Below are 25,477 nucleotides of genomic sequence, written 5' to 3' on the forward strand. Positions count from 1 at the left end.
TGCATGTGTGTTTTTAAAGTTTAACTTCTTGTGTATTACTGAAATAAATTAATAAAGATTGCTAAACTGAAGCTTTATTGGGTTAATGAGAACTGTATCTGAAATGTTTTATATCTCTCTGGAGCCACCTATGCGAATCACAGAGACATAAACTCAGTGTACGTGATTTCTCTTCAATCCCTTGTTGCATAGAGAGTTTTTCCTACAGAAATCTTATTAAATCTATTAATACATATTTAGACCATTTTTAAATGATTCTGTATAAAACTATAAAGTACTGTTTTTAATATTTGTGAATTAAGAACTCTTTTGTGATCTCATATGTATTTCTGTGAAATAACCATTGACAGTTTGTAATAACAAATTATATGGCCATCACTCCTTTTTTCCAAAGGAAAATAAAAATACCCTCCCAAATACCTAGTATTTGAAAATGAATTTATGAAAATCATTAACTAATAAAAATACCCTGAGCTACTATAGTAGTAGAAGGTTGTGATATTGCATGATTTTTTTTTTGTATGTGCCTGGTTACTTTTGTCTTCACTCTCCTTCAGTGTTGCTGTCTTTAGTATTGATTTGAAAAGTATTTATTAAATAGATCAAAAAAATTATCTCGCTGTCATATTCAGATAGCTTCTTTTTGGTTTTGTTTATTTAAGAAAGCTTATATCAGTTTTGACCTCCTCATATATGGAGACTGATGTCCATCACCACTTCTGCTTCTGAAGGCTGATGATCATAGTGTGAAGTAAAACATCTTGCTACCAGTCCTGTAAATATTTTAAATATGCTAAAGCATTACACTGACTATAGTAACTTAAAACATTCCCTTGAGATGAACAGATACTGTGGTAGTGAAAGCTAAGAGAAAAATGACAGAAGTGACTACCACTCCAGGTAAAAATAAAAAAGCATGAAATTCTCATTTAACCTAGTTGTTATAGTTTAATGAAGGAACTTCACATTTTTTAGTTTTTCTCTGGAAATTAAAGAGAAGAAATGTTATCACGAAATTGTGACACATTTTCAGAAAGAAATTTGGTTTGAGTCTTCCTTTTGCCATGCAGGATGTTTAACTACGTAAAGGGAGGGCTAAGATTCTATTCCAAATAAATGCAGTGGCATCTACTAAGAGTCTTGAAGTCATTTATGTGGCAATAATGAACACCTGAAAGGATGGACTGAGAAACCATAAAACTTTTTTTAGAGGAACTAGATATCGTAGTGTTTTCAACCTCAGATGAGTTTCTTACTGCTCAGTGTCTCAAAAACTGGATCCAATCTACAAATGTGTTTAAATTAGTATTATATTTCATGTCAAGTTAATGCCTCTGTGGAAAATTTGAAAACAGCAGATATATGTGGTCCAAGCTTATTCAAGTTTGAACAAACTATTAGCAGAAGAGGCAGTTAGGATCGCATCTGAGATACTGTAGTGATATGCTTAAATACTTTGATTCCGATGTCTTTAGAAGCTGATGTTTACAAGTTATGCAAGTTTAGAATAAGAAGATTGTAAAATACAATTCAGTCAAAATTTTTGTGTTTGTTTGATTCAGTCTTTATAAAAACATATGTATCTGCAGAAGGCAAAAGCTGTTGGAGAATTAGTACATCTGAAAAGTTCAATCGAGCATAAAGAATCCTTTCTAAAGAAACAATTCCAATGCTTGTTATGTTGGTCGTGTTGTGTTAAAAGTGTGGAGATGGATGGAGAGTGGGGAGAAAACCAGTTACCACTTAATCAATGTTATTTTTTTAAGTTTCTTTTTCTCCATGTACTGCACTTTTGGGAAATTTGAGTATTAGACATGTATTTTTAGAACCTAAAGCTTATAGTGTTCCCTGAACTTTGAAGACAAATTTTAGTATATCTTAATCTACTTTTTTCATTTTTTTACCCTGACAGATTTGAGATGTAATGTTTTGTGATTACTTAAATTTTAAATGAAGCCTCTGATTTTGATGTTTTGGCAATCTCAATCTTTTACTCTACATGATGTGATTAGAAAATTGACCACACACTATTGCACTGAGAATGCAGTGTTGGTATTCTGTGTTCACTACTGCCGTGCCACATCCCCATAAGTGAATTTAGTAAATAGTTTATTTTTTTGACATCACTTACACAAATGCATGTAAATATAAAAGGAAAAATGAATAGTTATTCTACAAATTGATGACTGAATATCATTCTGAAAAGATGAGAAATAACTCAGGCCAGTTTTGGAAAATAAAAGTGTTTAAAATCACATAGGTAGTCAGGGGTTCCGTTTTGTTTATTTCTGGGCATTCCTGTGTATTGATTGCAGTTGACACTTTGGGAATGTGTGGGTGCTTCTGTGAATGCCAGTGGCAGAAGCAGGATTTGAATTAGGGGTGCAAAGCAGGAACAATAAGTCCTTTGAATACAGACACCATGTAAGCATGTTTTATTTATCACACCATTCTGAAAAGTGCAGTCTGCCTATGCTTTAAATCCTATATATACACATGGAATGTTGTGATTTGCAAAATAAAACATGAACACAAAGTGTTCACGTGCACAGATTTCGTTAGGATATAAAAATCACAGAAAAATAAATTTACCTCTTGTAAGTCAGGAGGCCAACTAATACATCCTTCTGTCTCAAACATGGCATCAATTCTTATGTATGCTTATCTTAGATGAACAGAAGCATTAGATTCATCTGCAAGGGACTGCATGCCTACAGAAAGGACATTTTAAAGCTGAACATAGGAACTGTTTAGGAAGAAACAGTAATGTTTTAAGCATTCAGTATATTATAATGCCAGTATTTTTTCTGTAGTACTTAATGTTCTCAAATTGCTTCTGTGTTTCAAAGGATATAATTTTTTGGGAAACTATACTGGTTGGAAACAAACAATTACAAATTTTCTTTGATCTTGTTTTCTGAATAGCCTGTTTTTCAGAGCCCTTAACTGTGATTGTCCTAATAATGCCATGTTATTCATAGAAGATCATAGTAATTACAGCACTTACAAAACTAATTACTGGGATTTTTTTCACTCAGTTTGCTATGAGGGATGACTAGCTCTCTGATTAGTATGAAGTTATCAGACAAAATGTGTCCTGTAATAGTTTGTTTCCTGCAAGCCCTGATACTTATAAATAAACCATTTTATAAACTATAGATTAAAAGTTATGTTTTGTATTTTATTTTACCATCCAAATGACTTTCATAACATTTCTTCTGTAGAAAGGGTGTATGACAGGCATGTCAAACTCTTTTTCACCGGTGGCCACGTCAGCCTCACAGTTGCCTTCAAAGGGCCAAATCTAATTTCAGGACAGTAGGAATGTGGCTACTCATACATGTTTGGGACACTGTAGAGAAGCCCCTCTCCTGCACTTAGCTTCTGCTGCTTTTTTTTTTTTTTTAATTGTATGTTTGTAATTTTTAAATGAGGGTGGTGGATGGATGTTATTGGTTTGTTGATTTATTGTTGCTTTTTTTTTTTTTTTTTTTTCGTGAATAATTTAAGGAAAAGAGATGTAGGTTCTTTATCCTCCTCCTTATGAACTCTTATGCCTTCCACAATCCCCTTTACCTTTCCAGGTTGTTCTGTCTTAAGACTCACATTGCTGAAAGAAGAATCTGTCAGACTGGCATGGGATGTATTTATTATCTGTGGCTGGGCCTTAGCCAGACCCTTCAGCAAAGAGTTTCTGGAGCAGGCAAGTCCCGCAGGAGGTTGCTCAGCACCATGGAGAGCTCATTCACAGGCCAGTGTGGGGAATAATGGGCATCTTTTTCCTAGACTTGTTGCTAAAACTGGGTTAACTATTTAGAAACAAGGGAAGTTGAAAGGAAGGGCTAAAGAAAACGTACACTGAAAGTGGGAACAAGAAGATAATATCTGGTAAAAAATAGTAGATTAAAAAGCCTAACTTGCAAGTTCAGGGAATTGTCATTGGAGGATTGCTAAACATCGGATCAGCTGGTTGTGGCATAGTCAAATCCTTATTACAAAGGAAAATACCACTTTTCTCCCAAATAATGAGTTTATATGCAATGATTCTATGAATTTAATGGATTTCTTTGTGGATAGTATTGTAGAGCTTGCCTAGGAAACAGTAAGAAAAGCACATGGTTGTAAGTTTTTCCTAGTGCTTGACCTTATAAAAAAGAATATTTCAAACTCTGTATTATGTTGCTTGTTACCAGTCTGAAATACTTGAATAGCATTTCAGTAGAATTTCATGTGAGAAAATATACAAATGTAGCTTTTAAGACCTATTTTACAATACGGTATTAATATTGTTTTAATAATTAAAGACTTTATATGAAAAAATGGTTTTGTTTTATAAACAAAAATATTCTTTTTAAAAAAATCAACAACTTTATTTTGTTTCTATTGATAAAGTTTTATATATCTACACACATAGACACACAGAAAAACCCCATATTGCATATTAAAGAAAATAGGTCACTACTTAGGGCTGATAGTTTCTAACACTCACCACGGTTTGACAGCAAATTTATGAATTAGTAATAGTTATGAATAAAAATTGGAATGCTCATTATCAGTGTTATCTTAATACTTGACGTAAAAGGAGTTGAACAAAAAGCTTATACCTTCAAAGCTGTTTTAAGCTCAGTAAGTTTTAAACTAATTTGTCTTTTTCCCTTAATATGTGACACCAGTTTTGAGAGGAAAAGCTGTTGGAAGCTTTATGTGAGGTTTTGACTTACATTCACAGTGCTGTTTTATTCATAGCCTTACAATTATAGAAAGTACTTTGAGTTTTTCAGTTCCTTCACTTTTGAATAAAAGAATAGATCTTAGATCAGCAGTGCACTTGAGATATGGTGATGGTGAAGATCAGATACAGGAAGCAATCAAGTTTTGGTGGCGTGGAGCTCTATGAAAGCTGTAAACCAGTGTAAATTAGGCAGCACGAACCTATATGCTAATGGTTATAAATTGCTTCCCATACTTGAATTAGCTCATTAGATCTCTTTATTGTCTTTGTAGTGTATACAGTTGTGTCCTGAAGTAAAGGGTTTCTATCTATGAAAACAGAATAGAGTTTAAAAGAAAATTGGAGTGCCAGGGGGAATTTTTACAGGTTAAGATACACATATGGTGTACAGTGGAATTAAACTTAAGACAAATACTTCTTCATCATATGGCAATATTGTTTACAATCTTCAATAAAATTTTTCTTATTCTTATAAAAACACTGCAGAAAACAGTTCAATTTAAGTTATAAAATGGTGATACAAAGCAAGTGTGATTATTTAGATAATGATTACTTCAGACATTCTTTCCCTGATGTGGCCCACTCAAAATTGTATTCTGGCATTTCTTTTACTGGGTTGTCAAATCATCCAGTCTCCAAGCCTTCCATGTGCAAGAAGGAAGGCTTTTAGCTCATTCTGTGTTTTGTTTTGTTTTTCCCAGTTTCTGAATACCATATAGTCTTCACTATGTTTTGAGTTTGCAAAACCTCCTGGTTGCAAGTAACACTTCAGTTTATTTATGGCTGCCAAGTGTCATGCATTTTTGCGTAACTATTACAAACTCAGCATCTCTTTCATCTGGCTGTTTTTCATCTTGATTTATAAGCATCCACCTGAGTTGTGAACTGGTTCATGCTAAGTTTCTTGGTTATTAGGTTTTGCATGTTGCTTTGATGCCAGCCAAAAGAAGAAGGATCTTACTTCTAATCTTGCTTCTGATGTTTGGAGCCATTAAGAAATGAGATGAGGAAACTGGTGGAAAAGAAGATTTAATGTAATGCTTCAGCACCAACAAGAATGGAAGGACCAAATATTAGCTAGAAGTTGTCCATCTTTTTTGTCCTGCTCTGTTCTTTCCCCAAGGTATCTAGATTATGTTACCAGTAAGAAGCTGCACTTGCCCCAAGCAGAAGCAGCAGTTACACTTTGGTCCCAGAAAAACACTGAAACAGAAAGCAAAATGTTTTTATGTCTGATTCTGGTAAACTTGGTTTCTAATGCAAAACTATGGAACAAAGTACAATCTTGGGGGTGGTGAGGGGGGAACAGCTTATTACTTTGTGTATTATGTGGCTGTGGAACCACATGCAGTATGAAAGATGTTATCTTGCAGTTGTGTATTCTAAGTGATGTTAGAAAATTAGTTGGTTTCTTTAAGCTTCTAATGAGTTCAGCCTGATTTTAGGAGCTTCTATGCTTCTATAAATGATAAAATTTGGAGAGCATTAGCTTATTTTTAAAATAAGGCTTTTTGTGGCTTTTGGAGAAAAAAAACCGTTTGGATATTGTGGCTAAAAGTTTGTATGGAAGATTAGCAAGATAAGTAAGCATGTGTGAATACATTTTAACTAGTTCATGCTAGAGTGCCTCAGGGTCCATTTTTTTAGAGAAGTGATGGCAACTCTGTAGCTTACAGGCAGTTTAAATGCAACTCGCGTTTTAGAATTACATCATGTGACCAGCAGTGGGGTCATGCTGACACAGGGGCTGTTGGTTAATAGAAATCCCCAGCTACTGCAAGGAGTCATCCAGCAGCAGTGAAGTTCAGCAGGATGTTCCACCAAGTATTGTTCAGGGAGGCTTCTGAGCACTTTATCTTTTCAGTGTATGTGCCCTGCTAACCACGTTAAGATTTTGGTGTGCAGCCTGATGGGCTAAGAAGATTGGCTTTCTTTATTCTAGATGTTTACAGATCTCCAGAAGTATTTCACGGAATTAGGGGCGTTAAGTTATCTGCTCCATTAAGAACATAAGTTCTAAGTTCTATTAAGAAAGAAATGTGCCATTGTTCATCAGCTCTCATCTGACTAACACAGGGCAGAATACCCAGTTCTTTTCAACCCCTTGATTGAAATACTGTGTATTTTTGTAAGCATTTTTGCTGTTTCAATTTAAAGGGAATGAGTGACTGAGAATCCATTACCTCATTAAATCATCTGTTTCAATGGCAGATTCCTTTAGCTGTTTTTACTTACAGGTTTAGGAACTCCTTTCCCCTTCCTTGTGAGCTGAATTTATCTAGGTTAAACTCCTAATCCTCAGATTTTGTTATGCCTTCGTTTGCAAATGTAAGAAGCCATTCAATGTCAGAAACCATTTCTTTTTTAACATAAGTTATGTCCTGCTGACTTCCACAGTCTGTTCCTGCTGTACTGCTTCCAGAGATTCTCACTCTTATTTTCTTTTGGAATGAGGTTTCTGCAAGGGCTATCAGTATTATTAACTTATTACTCTGGAGGAGAATCGTGCTTGACGTTAGAGTTGATGTTTGAATTTTTATTATTCATTCTTGACTGTGATGATATTAGATTAGGGTTGAATAGAGTCAAAACAGAAAGTAAACAAGAATACATAAACCTTTGCTCTTATATTATTGTCCTGTTCATTTGCTAAGGTAATTTTTATCTTACAAAGACATTTGGTTAGTTCAAATGAGACAAGAGGCAACATCTTTGCTGTGGTTCTGGTTAATATATTATCTTAATAGTTAAAAGTGACTATAAAACTGAAGACTGCTTTATCCATTGCTTATTAAACTGAGTCCATATATATAATTTCCATGGAGGAGGGTATTGTTTCTGCAGTTGACTCTTTTATCTTATAAAAGAAAAATCACCAGTTACTTTTTGTTGAAGTGTTTGACAGAGAATCTCACATATATTTGACAAGTAACCTGCTCTTTTCCTTTTAAGGTGCAATTCCCTCTTTTGTTTAAAATTATATCAGTTGTCAAAAATTTAGAAAATGCTGTATCTTTGTGCAAGCTTTCAAATGTAATCGGTTACAAAAATTGCAAGCACTTATTTATTGCTGTATCTAAAACAAACACATGCTTAATATTTGCAAACAGTATTTTTTTTATTGTTGATTTAAGCCTTTATCTAGTTTTGAGAATGTTTGGTCCCGTGATAATAAAACTACCTTTTTTTTTTTTTTTTTCTGATCTCTCACCAGAAGCTATATAGTTGAAGTAAGATTAGTAGTAATACTTAACTTTCTTCTCTCTCTCTTTTTTTCTTCCCCCCCTCCCCCGCCCCCTGAAATGTATTTAGTAACTGCAGGGGGTGGGAGCCTGAATTAGCCAGAATTTTGATGTTTTTCTACCTATGCTTTCTCATTGTAATGGGCTCCTCAAAGGAGACCAAATGTTTTTTACTTTAAAAAATGCCAGTTTTTATTAGAACAACAGGATAATTAACATTTTAAGTATTGCAAACTCAGTGAATAGTGAAAACAGAAGAAAAGTAATTTTTTTTTAACAACTTTTCCCCTACCCACATTGTCACTGTGTTTATTTTGTTGGTTCCACTTGGCTACAGTTAATTCAGTGACTTTCAGCTGTGAACTGTACAGTGCCCTACGATCTGCTGGAAGCTTTTCCTATGGTGTGCAAGGTCAGGTGCCTGCTCCCTGCTCCTTACTGCACTTTCTTTGCTGGGGCTGCAAGGTCTTCTACTGGAATTTTCTTGACTGCCATACTGCACAGTTTCTTGAGCCTCCCAGACCTGAGTATAGTCAGGATATCTCCAAGAAAAGACGATTGTCTCTCTCTGTGGGAGGCCTTACCTGACCCAGTCATCTTAAAAAAAGAATTAAAGTAGTTGTGAACAAGTAAGCACAATGCTTCCTGCCCCCCTAATACTGTCTGTCAAAAAGATTGGAGGGCATTTTTAAAAGTTATGAAGCGATATACATCAAAAGTATTACTAGAATTCACAAAAGACAGGGCTCGTAACAGCATGTGTTTCTCATAACAAATTTCTTCTGAGTTCATTTTAGTATTTATGAGAGCTGAATTATTTTTTTAGGTTAAGAAGTTACAAAGAGAGCTTATGTATTTTGCAAGACAGCAGAAATTTTCTTGACAGTTTGGGAGTCGTATTCTTCTGCTATGGAATTATTTGAATGGGCTATTCAATTTATTTGTAATGTGCTTTCTTCATATCTCCAGTTTCGTAACAGTTGCATTAAGTGATTATTCTAGTGGCTTCTAATATTTTGATTGAAAGAAAATTAAATTTTTTTCAGGGTTTCCTTATTTATACTTTCTATAAACCATAATGTACATGAAATACATGAATACTCTTCTATCCATTTTATGAAAAATAGGGTTAAAAAAAATGGTGGTGGTGATTGTTGTTTTGTGTGGGTTGTGGTTGGTTTTTTTTTTTTTCAATTTCAAAGTTTTCACTGGTATTTTTAACAGAGAGTAATGTTTAGAGATGGGGAAACAATTATTCAACAAAACTGCTAAATGGATGAATTACTTTAATTGATTATGTAGTTTTATATCTTGCATTCAAAATTTATGACATCTTTCAGCTGCAAATTTGATACTATCTGTAAATATTAGTGAATTCAACTTCAAACATCGTTTTGGGCTTGGTAAATATTAACAAGGGAAACAGATCTGGTGAGACTGACTTGTACAAGTTATTCACTAAATCAATACGGACGCTAAAATATTCTTTAATTCTTTGATTGCTAGATCACATTGTATTTAGTCTTAGTATAACGAGAGATGGTATTTAAAATGTTATGATTAAATAAATAATTGATCTTTGTGGAAAATCAATAATTAGTTAAAAAGTGGAAAATGTGATATTTTAAGATGAATTAAGTTCTTTTTCAATGTTATGATAAAAGTGCAAGTCAAAAGGAAGATGTTCTTGTCAAATGTGAAATGTTTTTGTTTGAATGTGAAACTGAAGGGACCTTCTGTTTTCTTTTAAACAGTTACTCATTTCACTGGCTGCTGGACTAGTGGAATTACTTTTTAACCTGCAAGCCCATGATGCACTTGCGTTTATTTCCTGCTATCATGGAACGGGTAAGCTGTTCTTCAGATGTGTTATGCAGTTATGATATTTAAAAATTTACTGTTGTTTATGTGAAAGATAATATACATTGTATGTTTGCATGTTATGCATTTTAGATTTTTTTTCACACCAAAAGCTGTAAAAAATGCTGATTAAATTGAATTCCCGAGAAGTTCTGTTATTTCATGGAATCACAGAATAGCTGACTTTGTAAAGTGTTTCTGGACATCTTCTATTCCAACCCTACTGCTCAAAGTGTTGTCAACTTGAGCAGGTTGCTCAGGTCTATGTCCAGTCTTCAGGGATGGAGACTTTTTTAACCTGCCTAACCTGTTCCAGTGTTTGATCACCCTCACAGTAAAAAGTATATTCTTAGGCTCAAATAGAATTTTGTGGTTTATTTTGTGCCCATTGAATAGAATAGTCTAATTTCAGTTGGAATGAACCTACAATGATCGTCTACTCCAACTGCATGAGCAACTCAGGGCTGACCAAAAGCTAAAGCATGATATTAAGGGGATGACTAAATGCCTCTTAAACACTGACAGGCTTGGGGCATTGACCACCTCTCTAGGAAGCCTGTTCCAGTGTTTGACCACCCTCTCCTGCTTGTGACATGGGCAGCTGGAACCTCACAGGGAGTCTACAGAGGTGTTCAAGGAGCTGAGGTTATAAAGATATAATATGAAACCAGGAGTATGTATTTATTGGTTTCCGTCAGGTATAAATGAGGAATGCATGAGCAGCTATCATTAACTAAGAGAAAAATATATTACTCTGGATGGTTGACCTAGATAATGTTTGCTGTTTTGAACAGCAAGGAGATAATGGAAGGGAATATAGTAAAGTATAAAGTAGTATTAGAAATTCTGTTGGAGTGGAAGAATTAAGACCTTGATCAGTAATGGTATCAAGATTATTATTCTGGATAACAACTCAGGTATTTGTGGGAATTAGAGTTCACTGATGGAGGAGGAGGCTTTTAAGAAATAAAAGGTGTGCATACATTCCTTAGTTGATTTCCTACAGCATTCTGATTGAACTTATTGTAAGAAAGATGGGAAATTACACTTACTGTTCTGTCAGCTTCAGCTTGTCTGCTATACACCTTCTTAAGAACTTGAAAAAAAGCAGCTGCAATATTGGTTTGGCAACTTCTGGTATATCTTCACTGATTATCAGTCAGTTTAGGAAATGTATTGCTGCTTCTTGGCTTGCAAATACAGCAACTCTGGAGCTGTCAATCAGCTCTCAGTTTGTAATCTGAATGTGTTTATCTTTTCTTGTTGACTTAATTTTGATTGGATCAGTAATCACTACCTATGATTGAAGGATAAAATTAGTTATACAGATCAGCTACCTTGTTTGAAGTGCAAACAAACTGTAAGTACTGACTTCTCAAAAGGAGAAGAAATTTGGCACAACAAGATTGTTTACTGGACATTCTGAATATTTGTCCATTTCTTCCTCTGCCCTCCTTTCTGAAGGTGTTTTCATTTCAAAATACTGCAAAGTGGTTTTCAACCATAAAATGTTATGCAGTTAAATTGGAAAAAGTCTCTGTGTTGGTCAGCTCAGTATTTTAGAATACACACTAGAAACTCAAAAATAAAACCAGGATCCTTTAAGGTTCATATTTCCTCTGCTTTGAATTACTTGTCTGTAGTATAATATTTATTCTGCTAATGCTTATAAATGAATCTTACGATGACTTTTTTCAAGTTGATAATCTTGTTTTTAGGCCTAGCTTTAATTCTTCAGCTCCTGGTAATTTACCTTCTTCAAAAGCTCTGTAACTCAGAAAAGTCATCAAGCTTCCACACTCAGTGGTAGCCTCTCTAAGCAAATTTCAGGAAGGATAAATCACATTGCATCTTTCTCCTAAGTTTGTTCTTGTAGGTTATGAAATGAGTGGGCCTGTAGCTTTCACAGAGTTAAGGAAGCCTCTCAGCACCATCTCTCCCTGCCAGGGAGTTTTCTGTGGTGAAGATGCAAAATCATAGTATTCGAAAGTTTCAGTAGTGAATAAATCTCTACTTACAATGACATTAAAAAGGGTAGTGAATTCTATTGAGACAGTGTTTAATATGAGAATAATCTACTGATCGTATCAGATGAGCAGGTCATATTTATTTGTGTAAAATTATAAGGGAGTATATGAAGAGAAAATTGCTCAGAGCAGTCCATACAGATACAAAATTATGCTTTTACAGAAACAGTAGTAAAGATGAAGGCATGGACGTAGGAGCAAATAGTAAACAAGTCTCCTGGTTATGTATACTTATGACACATGTGAGCACAAGTTAAGAAGAAAAAGGAAGTAAATTTCCACAATAATTAAGTATATGTGTGGAATACTACAAAATATTTGTCCTTACTTCAGGAAAAAGCAGGGAATGGATAGTTTTTATGGACTGAAAAATAAAATTATATAACTGAAACAATGAACTTGGATAGAAAACTAAAGGAACTTCATTTTGTCTATTTTTAGAATGTAAACATTAATACGTGTTCTGTTCATGGTTTTCTGTTCTCTGGTTGAAGAAAATAATATAAAAAAATGTATATTAATAAAGGTAATTAAAAAGTTATGGATGAATGAAATAGTTTCTAAATTGTTTCCAGTTAATATTCTGAAAAGTTTGGAAGTAAATTGGATTAAGTGTCTTGGGATTAGTATATTTGAATGCTAGAATTAGAAATAATTACCAGCCCTGGCTTGATCCCAAGTAGTATGCAAAGCATGGGGACAAATTTTGAAAGAAATGATAATTAACAAAGTAGAGCTAGATGAAAATGAGATAAATGCAACACAGGTTTGCCAAAGACAGTTTGGTCTGGATTATTCTAGATTTACTTACTAACTGTTTCAATAAGGGAAAGTAAATTTCCTAATGAAGCTTAATTTGAGAGAAAATGTGTATCTGGACTTCCTTTCAGTAATTTCTTGGCACATAAAAAATTAGATGTTGAGTTAGAGAACATGTGGATGAAAAGTACAATCAGTCATTGGAAAAGAAAGTAGCTGAAAGGAGGAAGTGACAGTGACTTGTGCTGCAAGGAAGAGTATTAGACTGGAGAGAGACACTATTAATGCAGTGGATTACATCTGTTATCTTCAGTGAGAGAATGTCACAAAAAAGATAATAGATCATAATGAAATTTAGGTCACAAAGCAGAGGAGTGTTACAAAGGGGGTCAAAAATGGGCAAGAATAATTTTTTACTTGGGATACTAGAGTGGTAGAATGAGAGAAAGTGTAATAACACAAAATTAAAAGGATTAAAAATAAGAATTTCTGTATAGAAAATGGGTGCTTATCAATTTGAACAGATATAAATGCAAAAAAAAATTTGAGACATTATATCCTTGCAAAATGATTGTTTACTGACAGAGTAATGTGGCCATCGAATAGACACATCCAGTTGTGGGACGTATCACAGAAAGCAGGTCCAAGGGAGAAAAGCAAGTATTTGTTTCATACAAGATAGGGGCAACATCTTGTGTGTTATGTATACAATTCTGACTCCTGATGTTCTCAAAAGACTTAATTGGAATGGCAGCTGGTGCAGGATCTGGAGAATTTGTAAGACTCTGACAGAGGAGAGCTTGTAAGCCAGTGTATAAGACTCAGACTAGTGCAGAAGTCTGAGAAGGGATGTGGTTGCTTTCTGTGCATAGACCACTGTGTACAGAATAAGGCAGTAGCTGAGCTCTCTAAACTGAGTATACTAGGTCAAGAAAGCACAAGGATAAACTGGTGAAATATAAATTTAGTGTGGAAATTAAGGAAGGCTTTTAAGCATTGGAAGAATGAGGTTTTTTAACCACCTTCCAATAATTAGGAAAGGAAATCCATATTTTTTCTTTTAGGTGGAACTTAAAGAGGTTTCTATGACATGATTACTTAAGTACTGGGATGCAGGATTTGACTGAAGAAGTCTTGCCCATATGACCTAGTTCAGATTATGAAGATGGTGTTTCATTAATCATTCCTAAAGAATGCATTGCATATACCCTGGATAATATTTGCAACGTTTCTTATTTGTGTCAAACACTGTGAGAGTCATTTAATTGTTATTGTTGTCCTTTGATCCTTAGTTTTATTTTAATGTCCTAAAAGGGTTATTTCTTTAGGCTCTAATCCTTTGTCAGAGGCTGTGCCATCACAACATTGTTACATAGGAACTGGAATAAAAAAGTTTTTTTTCTGTTTGTTTGTTTTATTTAATTTGTACTAGAACACAACAGGTTAACATTACTTAGGGTCACATGCTTTCCTCAGAAGATAATTTTTGTTAGTGAAATCTTAAAAATCCTAATGTAATATATTGAAGTTTACTTTTAGAGTGGAACTAACAATGATGTGAAGGTTCAATCTAAGTTGCATGTACAGTGTAACATGCTTTTTGAGTGTTTCACACTTAGTGATAAGTCATTGTGATAGCCCTTAACAGTGGGGTGAATTTCATGTTTCATACTGTGAAAAAAGAATTGTAGGTAATGTACATGCCATTAAATATAATGCTGTGTACTTTAGCTACAGTGATGTTTGAGTTTTGCTTCATGAGTAATTTTTCTTCTTTTCCGCTTGCATAAGATACACTTTTGTTTGAGTGAATTTGGGTCAGTAGGTGGTTGAGCCAAAAGTAGACTTGCTTAGCTTGCTTTGAACTGAACCTAAAATATCTTGAAACTGTACATTGCCAAGAAAAAGCATAGTGCTATTCTGGGCCGTAATTCTGAACAGCAAGCAAAAATACACAAGGAGAAAATCACTCAATCACTGAATTTGTTAGTGAAAGCATGTTGGGAATACGAAGTTAAAAGGACCTTATTAAGTCATGGAAGATGTCCTTTCATGTGAAATGATGGTCTGGGGCTATTCAAGTTTCTGATTTGTAAGTAGCTTTTAAAGCTTTAAAATAACCAGAAGACATTATGAGAGCAAGATGAGTAAAGTTAGTATATATTTATTTTTTTATTGATTAATCATTTTTACTATAGCAAAAGAAGTTTGTCATGGAAGAACATTATTTTTGCTGTTGATGTTGGAGCTACACTTCAGCCTCTGTTTTTTTTTTGTTATTTTAATTGAGTTAGTGTTCTCTTTAGTGTTTCTTTTAGTCATTTTGTAGACACTGCATTACATTGAATTGAAGCAATGGTTTTTAACCAAACCTTCGCTGTTAATTTGACAACAAAACATTTTTATATGCTTATAATGAATTGTGCCTTACATGCGTAGTATGCACAATTTGATTTCCTGATTAAGGCATTGAAGCAGACCCTTATTTTTATGTAAATATTCTGCATTCTCTTTAATGGAGTCTAAATAAATTTGTGACACTAACCACATTTTCTGTGCTATGCATTTAACAGTAAATAAATTTTAATTTGTCTTCCTTTCTCACAATCTTGTTTTCCATTCAACTGGTGCATTAAAAGTTGTGTAGTCCTAGTGGTTTATAACAGGAAGTACTTATCCATACTTTTTTGCTTCATTAAATAATCCTGCATGTTTTGTATTTGACTGTTTATAATAGAGCTACAGGATTAAATTAAACCTGAACAATAGCTTACTGTAGGTGATACTTTGCTTTCAACTTAGTATTTGCTTTTAACATTGCTTTGTTCTTATTCTACAGAACTTTTTCCTAATATTGGATTGATTTCTTTAGTAGCTGAAACAGGAGTTTGAAATAACAAATCAATTTATGAGTGACAAAAAACGCCTACATTTAAATACAAAAAGCCTTGATGTTAATTACTACCAATATCTATTTGTTTCTCATTTTTCTTGAGAAGATTTCATAGCTGGCTGTAGTCTCTTCATCTTCGGTCTTCTATGGAACCAGGAGACTCTTTGCTTTCATACGTGAAAGATTTTTCCACCGTTTATGTAAGTCCAAACAGCTTTATTTCCCAACGGCAAGCCTACATTCAAGAATCCCTGAAGGTTACCAGTTTCACTGGGGCATCTCCAGCCCCACACTGATACTGGCATTAACACTTCTTTTGCTACTGTGCTGTTGTGTGCTGCTGCTTCTGCTGAGATTCATCTTTTAGTGCACACCCAGCACCTACACCGGTGCTGTGACTGTGATGTCTGTGGATGGTGGCTGGTTCTTATGAAGGGGAGATGATTTGCCTGAAAGATCAGATTGAAACCCTCTTAACTGGGTTTAGTGATGACATTTAATATGAAAATTAGTTTGAAAAATTGCTGTAGAGATAGTTCCAAGAGCTGTTGGGGAGAATAGAGCAAGACATTCTTTTTCATCCCAAACACCTAAGTTAAGTCCTTTGAAAGAGAAAAAAAGAGATATCTTATGATATTATTTTAGAAGATGATGTTATAAGAATGTAGTCAACTATTCTCAGAATTCTCTAGAAGGAAGACAAGAACTAATCTAAAATTGCAGGTAAGAAAATGCAAATTAGCTAATTGTCGATGTGTTTTGACATGCTTATGGACTGGAAAATGCAAGAGTATGGGCAGATCCAGTCTAACGTAAGATGAGAAATCATGAAAAATCTCAGGGAAGACTAGTAAATTAAAATGCATGGCTTCCTCTGGCAGAAGAAATGTAATTCTTGTATTCTTAGATAAAGGATCTTCACTATATAATAACATATTTTAATAATAAAACTTGTAATTATTATTTAGATATTTTCCTGTTTCCTGCTTCATAAAATATTCATACTGTTTTCCCACACCTTTTAAGTTTAGTGGGCTCTTATTTTGATATTCAGTATCAGACGATGTAAATGACTATGTATGTTATGATTCGTCTCAGGTTTGAATTATTTGGTTTGTGGGCTGCTGCTGACTTTTCTCTAACTTCAGGCTCATACTTTCAGTCTCGGCAGTCCTGAGCTTAGTTTACAGTATGAAAACTCATAAACAGCTAAATAAAATAAAAGTACGATAAATATTGACATTACATCTTGACTTTCTGTCAGGCAGGTAATTGTGGTATACGTCTGCATGTGGAGGTCTTTCAGAAACCTGATAATAAGCTGTAGAAATTGAACAGTTTCAAAAATGTTATAATTTTTCCTTTTTATTTCGCTATTTGTTCTTTTATTTCTGCTAGTCTTTTATTTATTATAATTTAATTTATTTAAAGGTCTTGTGTGGACTTTGAAATACTGAAATACTTTGACATTTTTTATTCCCAGAACAATACGAAATGGAAGAAAAAAGTAAAAGGCATATTACAGTACAAAGCCAATGGTTAAGAGTAGTTAGAACTCATGTATAATTAGAAGCACCACTTTTTGAGGTACTGGCTGACTGTTTAATGTTAGTTCAGTCTATATATTTTTTTAAACCAAACACTCAAGAAGTTACCTTTTTTTGTTAGTGAGTTCGAAATGGTTTTTTGTAGCGTAATGTAGGATAGTTAGCCCTTTAAAATGTAGTCTTTTTGTGTTTGATAACACAAAACCTTTAATAACATTTAAAATATTGTTGGTTTAACGTTTTAAACATTATTGTAAAAGTACTCACACCATTTCAGATCAAATGCTTATCTAGCCTGATGTATCTCCAAGACTGGCTTATAGTGGATGTCTAGGGAAAACTGCATGAACCAGGATACCATGGTGATATATATTGCCCTGGTATATTCTCCAGTTTCCAACAGTTTGTGACTTGGGATTCTGAGAATATTGGATGGTGTCTTTGCGAGTAGCCTTTGATGAATTTTAATCTTACTTAAAATGGTCTAATGGCCTTTGAAATGTAAACTTTTAACACTTGCAGTGTTTCATCAAAATTAGTTTCATGCTGGAATTTCAAACTTTGAGAAATACATTTTTTGTTTTGAATTTAGTCAAATCAGAAAGTTTTAGTCGTTATTACCTTGTACTAGAAGTAACAACAAACAATTATGCCCTGTTTACTTTCTTATACTGTTAATGATTTTTATTGATTTGCTTCATTAATTTCTGAGTTGTCCTCTCTACTAGTCTGTATAGCCACTCATACTTACTGAAGATTATTCTCTTTCTCTTGGCTAATTTTTGTAACCCTTTTCTGTATCATTTCTATTTCTACCGTATCTTTTTTTTGGTGTTGGTTCAATCAGAATGATATGAAGTTCTAATACTGTGTTTTTATGCAATGGTATAATGGTAATGATTTCTGTTGGGGTTTATTTTGGGGATTCTTGTGTTTGTGTTTTGTTGTTGTTGTTTGTTATTTATTTATTTATAGCCTGTGAAGACTTGGTTGCTTTTTGACCAATGCTGAGCTGATATTTTATAGAATTACCTGTCACAACTAAAGTCCTTTCCTGATGGATAGTGATCAAAGGTCATCTATACACAACTCTACACACTGATCTAGACTGATTTTTTTATCTGCAATTTTATTTCTTTGTTAGATAGTGTCTTGATGTCCTTGAGTTCGTTGCTGTCAGCTTTCATACTATATGTGCAGATATTCTTACCTCAGTTTTCATCTTGTTTTCCAAATCAGTTATGAATATATTAAACTGTATGAACTCTACCATGAGTCCCAATGAGGTTGGTCCCTGGTCATTTGTTTCTCTTAAACTGATGACCTAGTCTTACTGTAAGTTTCTTCTCTTTTAATGGGGTGGTGGCTCACATGATGAACTGTCTTTTTCCATGCAGCTTAGTTTCTTTGAAACACTTTGAGGACCTTGTTGAATGCCATGTGACATATTGAATAGATCAACTGTGTAACAATTAGAACTGCTTCTATCTTGCCTTTGTGTTTGTTCACATCTTCAAAAGAACTTTAATAAATTTATGAGGCACAATTTCTCCTTCCAAAAGCCATGTTAGTACTTTTTTACTTTGATGACATTCATCCCTGTGTCTGCAGTTTTATTTCATCTTATTAGTATTTCTGCCAGTTTGCCTGACATCAACATAATTTTTTTTTCTGGCCTGTAGTTGCAGAGATCCCTGCTGTAGCCCTTGCAAAGAATTCAGTTTACTTTCTTCATTTTCTATTCCTTTGCTACAGGTGATTATAAGTGAGAGATTACATACTACTGTTAATAATTAAACCATTGCGTTCTTTAATTGCTTTAGAAGTGTTGAAGAATACCATCTGTTCCTGTTGACTTGTTAAATTTGTTTTGTGGATTGTTTGATACCCTGTTCCACTGACACTGTTGTTTGAGACAGATCAGTGCTTCCTCTTATGAAGAAGCTACCTGATTTTTGAGTCTACTTAAGCTCCTGTGTTAACAAAAAACAGTTTGAAAAAAAAGAAAGTCGGTACTCTAAAAATTTCTTCTATGCTCTCGGAATTTGTTGACTTGGAGTCTGTAGTAAGCTATGTGCTTAGGATAAAAGGTTTAGTATTAATTTTTATGTCTTTAGTGTACCAGAATTTACAGTTTTATCTATCTAATAATTTGATCATGCTTGTAACTTTTCAAAAGGGTACTTGCTTTGCTAATTATAATAGTCACATTTACCTGCTGTTTTAATCAAGACCATGATATCTTTCCAGGTGGCATGGAGTCCACTTGTCTTCTAAAATAGTTAATCTTCTTGAAATTAATCACAGCTGTAGTTAATTTTTTTTACTTTGTTGCTCTTAGAATGAGATCATATCTGAGGATGTTATGGAGACTTATAAAGTTGTCTTCCAGCAGAAACTTCTTGATCTAAGTTTTGCAAACTGCTTATGATTAAGTCAAGAGTTTTGCATAGTTGCTTCTCTCTTAAGCGGTAATTTTATTATGTCTGTAGCATCTGTTTATTCTCATCACAATTCCCAGAATAATAGTCACCCAATCGGTAGAGGAATATTTGAAATCTCCTAGTATTTTTTCTTTTCTCTGCCTTCACAGACTTTGTGATTTCACCTAGTTAGCTGCAGCCATAGTCAACCATTTTCAGGGTGATTTGTAGTATGGATGTAAGAATACACTCTCCCACTTCAACTGTCAAAGTCAGTCCATTGGGGGTTTATGTTAATAATTCCTGCAAGTAAATAGGCTTGCTTCACTTATAGCAGCAATCCTCTATGGGTTGGGCATGGCCTGTTTCATATAATGTGGGATCTTTTTACTTGTGCTGTGATCTGTAAAAACTGTTGAAGAAATCACTATCTTCCTGAAGGCAGTCCCATGCTTTTGCCAAGCTAAAGCAAAAGCTATGTAAAGCTTTCTCAGAGACCTGTAGAAAATGAGACACTCCTACTGTGGGATTCTGACATTACATTCAAAGAAAACCGATCTGCTTATAAATCACCTTGCCACAGATACTTTAGAAGGAAAAGCCTGAGAAAGGTACTACAAGAGGAGGCTTAGAGGTGACCTCATCGCTCTCTATAACTACCTGAAGGGAAGTTATGGCCAGGTGGGGATTGGTCTCTTCTCCCAGGCAGTTAGCAATAGGACAAGGGGGCGTGGGCTTAAACTCTGCCAGGGGAAATTTAGGCTGGATATTAGAAAGAAATTCTTTACAGAGAGAGTGATCAGGCATTGGAATGGCCTGCCCAGGGAGGTGGTGGACTCGCCGTCCCTGGAGGTTTTTAAACTGAGATTGGACATGGCACTTAGTGCCATGATCTAGTAAACGGACTAGAGTTGGACCAAGGGTTGGACTCGATCATCTCTGAGGTCTTTTCCAACCCAGTTGATTCTGTGATTCTGTGAAATGTTTTCCATTTAATTGGCAGTATTCAGTTTTCAAATAGTTTTTCTTGTGTTCCATCTTACCAGTCTTCAGTGGGATTTTTTTCCCTCTTTCAAAAATACACAAACAAAAACTCTTCTGCAAGATAACTAGAGAATTTTTTCAGCTTTTTTAATACCGTGTTAGAATTTTTGTATCTGGAAGTGCGTGCTCCAGGCACATCTGCATGACTGGGTGAGTTTGGAAGTTACTGCAAATTGGGAAGTCTTTTCTCTGAACTTGAAAATATTCGGAATTGAATTAAAAAAATCCTAAATGAAAGGAAAAAAGAAGTTAAGGTGAAAGAAGTTGGGCATGGGTAGCATCTCAGAGGAAACGTGGTGGATTTACAGATTTGAGAAAAGGAAATATAGATTATTTTGGAAATTGAGTATAAACAGCATACATATGGCTTTTACAAAAGGTAGAAATATCACTTTGCAGAGAAAGAAGAAAAGGGGTGAGAAGAACTTAAGATTTTGACCATGCTGGTTGCTTAAATCTTAAAATTTGTTCTACATACAGTGAGGAGATCCTTACACTCATTTAGTGATGTTTGCCGAGTAGAGAATGAGTTGAGGTGATTTTGCATTTTTTGTTTAATGATGCAGTGTTTTTAGATGATGGAAAGTATTACCTTTAGAGCATTTTTAAACGTTTTTATAGTATTAATAGGACTTTCAAAATGCATTTGATAGTTTTAAAGCAGAAGAAAAATGTTTCTAAAAATTAGATTTCTAAAGTCATATCTGATTTTTAAATGTGTGATTATAGCAGTGCCACATAGATTCTACTTTCAATCCCCCCTTTTTCTACCCCTTAAATGTTCAGTGTTTGTATCTGTTTTAGCAAGTACAGTGGAAGGGTAAAGAGAGAAGTTGTGTTGTCTTCCAATTTTAAGCAAGAAATGAAATTTTAGGTTTCATTGTAGGTGGACATTTCAGGGGCCACTAGAAATTTAAGAGTAAGATATACAATTGATTGATTGTTTAGAAATTACTGCTTACAAGTTGCTTGATTGGTATTACAGCTGCTACTAGGCCAATCTACTTGCAAGTAGTAGAATATACTGTTAGAATGGCTATAACTCTTCTGTTACAGGGTGGGCATCATGATAAAAATGGAGAAGAGAGTTCATAAAAGTGAAAAAAGAAGATAAATTTGTAATTGAATATAAGCTCTTTGTTGATAGTATAAGAGACTATTGAGTTTACCACAGATGATTTTGAACTGTTTTAATTCATGAAATGACACACGAATGGGTAAATATTTCTCTTACAAAAAGTAGCATTTATTATGGCCATTTCAAAACTAAAATTAATTGCATATTCTTTAAGTGGTTCATTCTTGAACTCAGTATAGTTTTTGTGGAAAGCTAAAAGTTGTTTTTTTTTTCTTCTTGGTAGAACGGAGTAACATTGTTTATCATTGTTTCTGAATGCTAATGACAGTACATTGAGCTTAACTGCACTCCAATATAATTTTAGATGTCAGAATTATAATTTCATATTTTTTTATTCTTTTCACAGACTATAGATGAAGAATGATGTGTTATTAATGCTTTCTGTGTACAGCCCAATAATGATCTTTGAGGAGCTGCATTAAGATAAACACTGAAAATATTCTTCCTGTGGTACAATGTGGTGAAGCAGAGGAACTGAAATTGTCCACTTTTGTACAAGCTAAAGACTTAAAATGTTTGTTATTTTGTGAGCAAAAGCAGTTCTGGAGTGAATTGAACTTCTGAAAATGCGGCCATGGACTGGTTCCTGGCGTTGGATTATGCTCATCCTCTTTGCTTGGGGAACTTTACTTTTTTATATTGGTGGACACCTGGTACGAGACAGTGAGCACCCAGATCACTCTAGTCGGGAATTATCCAAGATACTTGCTAAACTTGAACGTTTAAAGCAGCAAAATGAAGACTTAAGGCGAATGGCAGAATCTCTCAGGTAGGATCTAAAACTAAAACTTTTCAGGAAATGGCTGAAATATGAAATACTAGAAATTAAATTGAAAGAGTTGTTTGTGTTTTTTTTTTCAATCATGTTTAACATTTAAAAATATAGATAAGTGTTTTAATCAGTGCTACAACTAACTGAAAATATATTGCAAAGCCTTTGAACAAGTAATGTACATTTAGTTTTGGTCTACTATATTCGTTATTTAACAGTCATTATTTAATGGTGACAAATGTTACTGTCACAATAACAGAATTCTGTGAGTGGTTAATTTCTCAATGCCCATTTCAAACACGTGCAATTATTATGATGTTCAAACCAATTAGAACAGCTAGTGACTTTTCTACACTTCTGCATGCAGTAACTGGAAGAACTCGTTTTAAAAGTGCTGAAAACATTTGGATTTGCTGAAGAGGAGCTTCATTAGACTGCTGCATTATATGAATTCTTTTTTTTTTTTCTTTGTCTTGCTGCTAATCTTGTAGCAATACTTGTAAAATAGTAGGATCATATCCCTTTTTAAAATTATTTGTTATGTTATGGATGGGTACAATTACAATTTAAAGTGTTTTCTTTCATCTTTTCAGACAGACAGCTTTTAACGTAGACATCTGGTATCACCTTTCCTGAGAACTTGCAAGGGTGAGATTCTTAGGCAGGATGTGTGCCAGAGTCAGATTGGACCTAAGTATGTGAACATAACCACACTCAACCTAGAAGTCCTTATGGATCGTGGGGAGACAGAGAGGAGCAAAGCTCAATACAAGATTTTACAGAATGGAAGGGGGATGTTTATTTTAAAAATCTCTTGAGTGACCTGAATTCACTTACTGTCTCACAACTGCATACTGACAAGCACCAGGGCATGTGCGTAGCAGTGATCTGGCCAGGATCACCTGTGTAGAACATGGAGAGCAAGGGGCACTTGCTGTTGAGTCTTCATCATGGCTCGTGGCTGGTTCTTGCTTGGCAATGAGAAACTGATTTAGGACTTGCCTTTTAATACACTTTAGGAGAAGATGCCATTTTGGATCTTCTACCTTGCTATTTTGCTTCATAAATCACAGGAAAAAATAACAATTGCAAAAATCTCTTCCTTTTCCTTACTAGAGTGTTTTATGGTTCTAGTCCTGTTTTCTAGTCTGTTTCTTCCCTTCATTTGAATGAAATCACACATATGGACATCATAGCAGTGAAATCAATATCTTTCCTCTTAACACTATTCCAGTGTTTCTTCTGGTGCATTCTCTCTCTTTCATGCATAGCTGTGGCTGTTTGATCTGATAGGCTGGGAAGACTCCCCTGCCTGGCTGAAATTTCTTTTCAGTGCACTAATATATGGTAAAAACTGCATTGTCAAAAAGTTTAACATACTTTTGTTGACAGAATGGTGTAATGTAGAGTATGCTGCTGTGAAGAAACTTAAGCAAGATCCTAGATTTGAGTAAATACAATATCTTTAAATTCCTTTAATATTAGACAATGATAGTCAACCTTTGGGTTTCTTGCCTCAGAGAGGGAAGTATTTGGTCCTGAATGTAAAGATTACCACCCTCTATGCTTTCAGCCCCCCACAATTAGTTACTTTTATTGAGCAAAATCCATGAAATGGTTTTGATAGAAACTTCACAAATAGGTTTGAGAGAGATCATGGCTGATCTCCATCATTAACATATTAAATCATAAGTGTGATATAGAATTTCAGTATCTCATGTCTTTGCCAAATAGAAAAAGTGGTTTTAAAAAGAACTGTTAGCTTTCAGATTGTCCCATTTACAGTTTTGTGGGAAAATGGCTATTGAAAGTGAGGCATTAGCCAACAGTCCAGGGATTCAGTATCTATGTCCTGGAAGAGATCACTGGTGCTATGAACATATCTAAAGTAACAGAACACCTCTTAACTTCAGAAATTGAATTAGACAGAAAAGATGACTTCTGTTCCAGTTAACATCTTAAAGTGAAGACGTAACTTGTTTTAGGTTTTACTGATCAAAGGTAGAAATACTAGAACTAGTATTTGAATATTATTTAGTTGCTAGTTGCTAGATTTATTTATTTTTTTTTTTTTACTGAAAACTCTAGTAGCTGATACTGGCTGTAAAATCTGAGTGGTTAAGATGACAGTCTTTACATCATTGTAGCTTCTAAAGGTAAAGCCTGTTGCCAAGTTGGATTTTGTTGCTCTGACATAAAAACTTGGTTTTGGTGCCTTTCTGCACTAAGATTTTATATCTAGAGAACTAGGTTTTGTTGTTGTTGTTGTTGGTTTGTTTGTTTGTTTTAATTCCAACAGAACATAAGTACTCTTTTTGCATTGAAGATCTAGAATATATTATGGCATGCAACAGGGTTAAGCTAACACAGGAATTTAAGTAAATTTCAATAAGTCTAACTTCAGGAAAATCATATCAATAAACAGGCATCTGATTATCTACACTAATTAAAGTACTTTGACATAATGAGATAAAACTTTTGGATCGTAAAAAGCTCCAGGTTAGCAAATTTATCTTATTGGACAAAGGAGTCAATGGTAGAAAATTAGCATTAATATGTAGCTGTGCCATTTATAATAGCTAGTTAGTGTGGGGGTGAAGTGACAGAAAGCAGGTATGGTTACAAGAATTCAGTGCTTTAATGAAAGTATAAGTTGTAACAATTTCCATTTTGAAGTTAGCAAAAACTGGTATTTCATCTTTAAGTACATTGGGACCTTAGTTATATGGTAAAATACATTTCAATAACGTACATTTGAATTGCTTAGCATTTCCCATTGTAATGGGCTCTTGTGATTTCAGTGGCTTCCATCTCACCTGATAAAAGTGTCAGTCCTCTGGTATGGTTGAAAACTGGAGCTGGGTTGTGCTTGGTTTCATCTAGGCATCCATGAATGACATATGACAAGAAGTGATCTTTCCACTCCGAGATTCGAATGCTCTTTTGCTGTCAATTTATCTAGCATCTCCTCATCCCCAAAGACAGCAACAACAAAACATGCCTTATGGAACACACCTTATATGCATGCAAAATCAACCAT

General features: G+C 34.4%; 1 protein-coding gene across 11 annotated transcripts in view; it reads left to right on the forward strand.

Moving 5' to 3' along the window:
* Positions 1-25,477, forward strand: part of FUT8 (fucosyltransferase 8) — a 130,516-nt gene that overhangs the window by 40,971 nt on the left and 64,068 nt on the right. For 9 of the 11 annotated variants that reach the window (XR_010473255.1, XM_065066037.1, XM_065066035.1 and 6 more), the window contains 2 exons: positions 9,729-9,822; positions 22,012-22,434. Coding sequence is in view for 10 of the 11 variants with exons in the window: in XM_065066037.1 (XP_064922109.1) it covers positions 22,232-22,434 (203 nt within the window). In the remaining variant the exon portion in view is untranslated. Of the gene's footprint in view, positions 1-9,728; positions 9,823-15,619; positions 15,714-22,011; positions 22,435-25,477 lie in introns of all 11 variants that reach the window. The other 2 variants (XM_065066033.1, XM_065066032.1) reach the window with 1 other exon arrangement.

This window comes from Columba livia, chromosome 5 (assembly GCF_036013475.1).
Source record: "Columba livia isolate bColLiv1 breed racing homer chromosome 5, bColLiv1.pat.W.v2, whole genome shotgun sequence".
In the NCBI taxonomy this organism is placed as follows: domain Eukaryota; kingdom Metazoa; phylum Chordata; class Aves; order Columbiformes; family Columbidae; genus Columba; species Columba livia.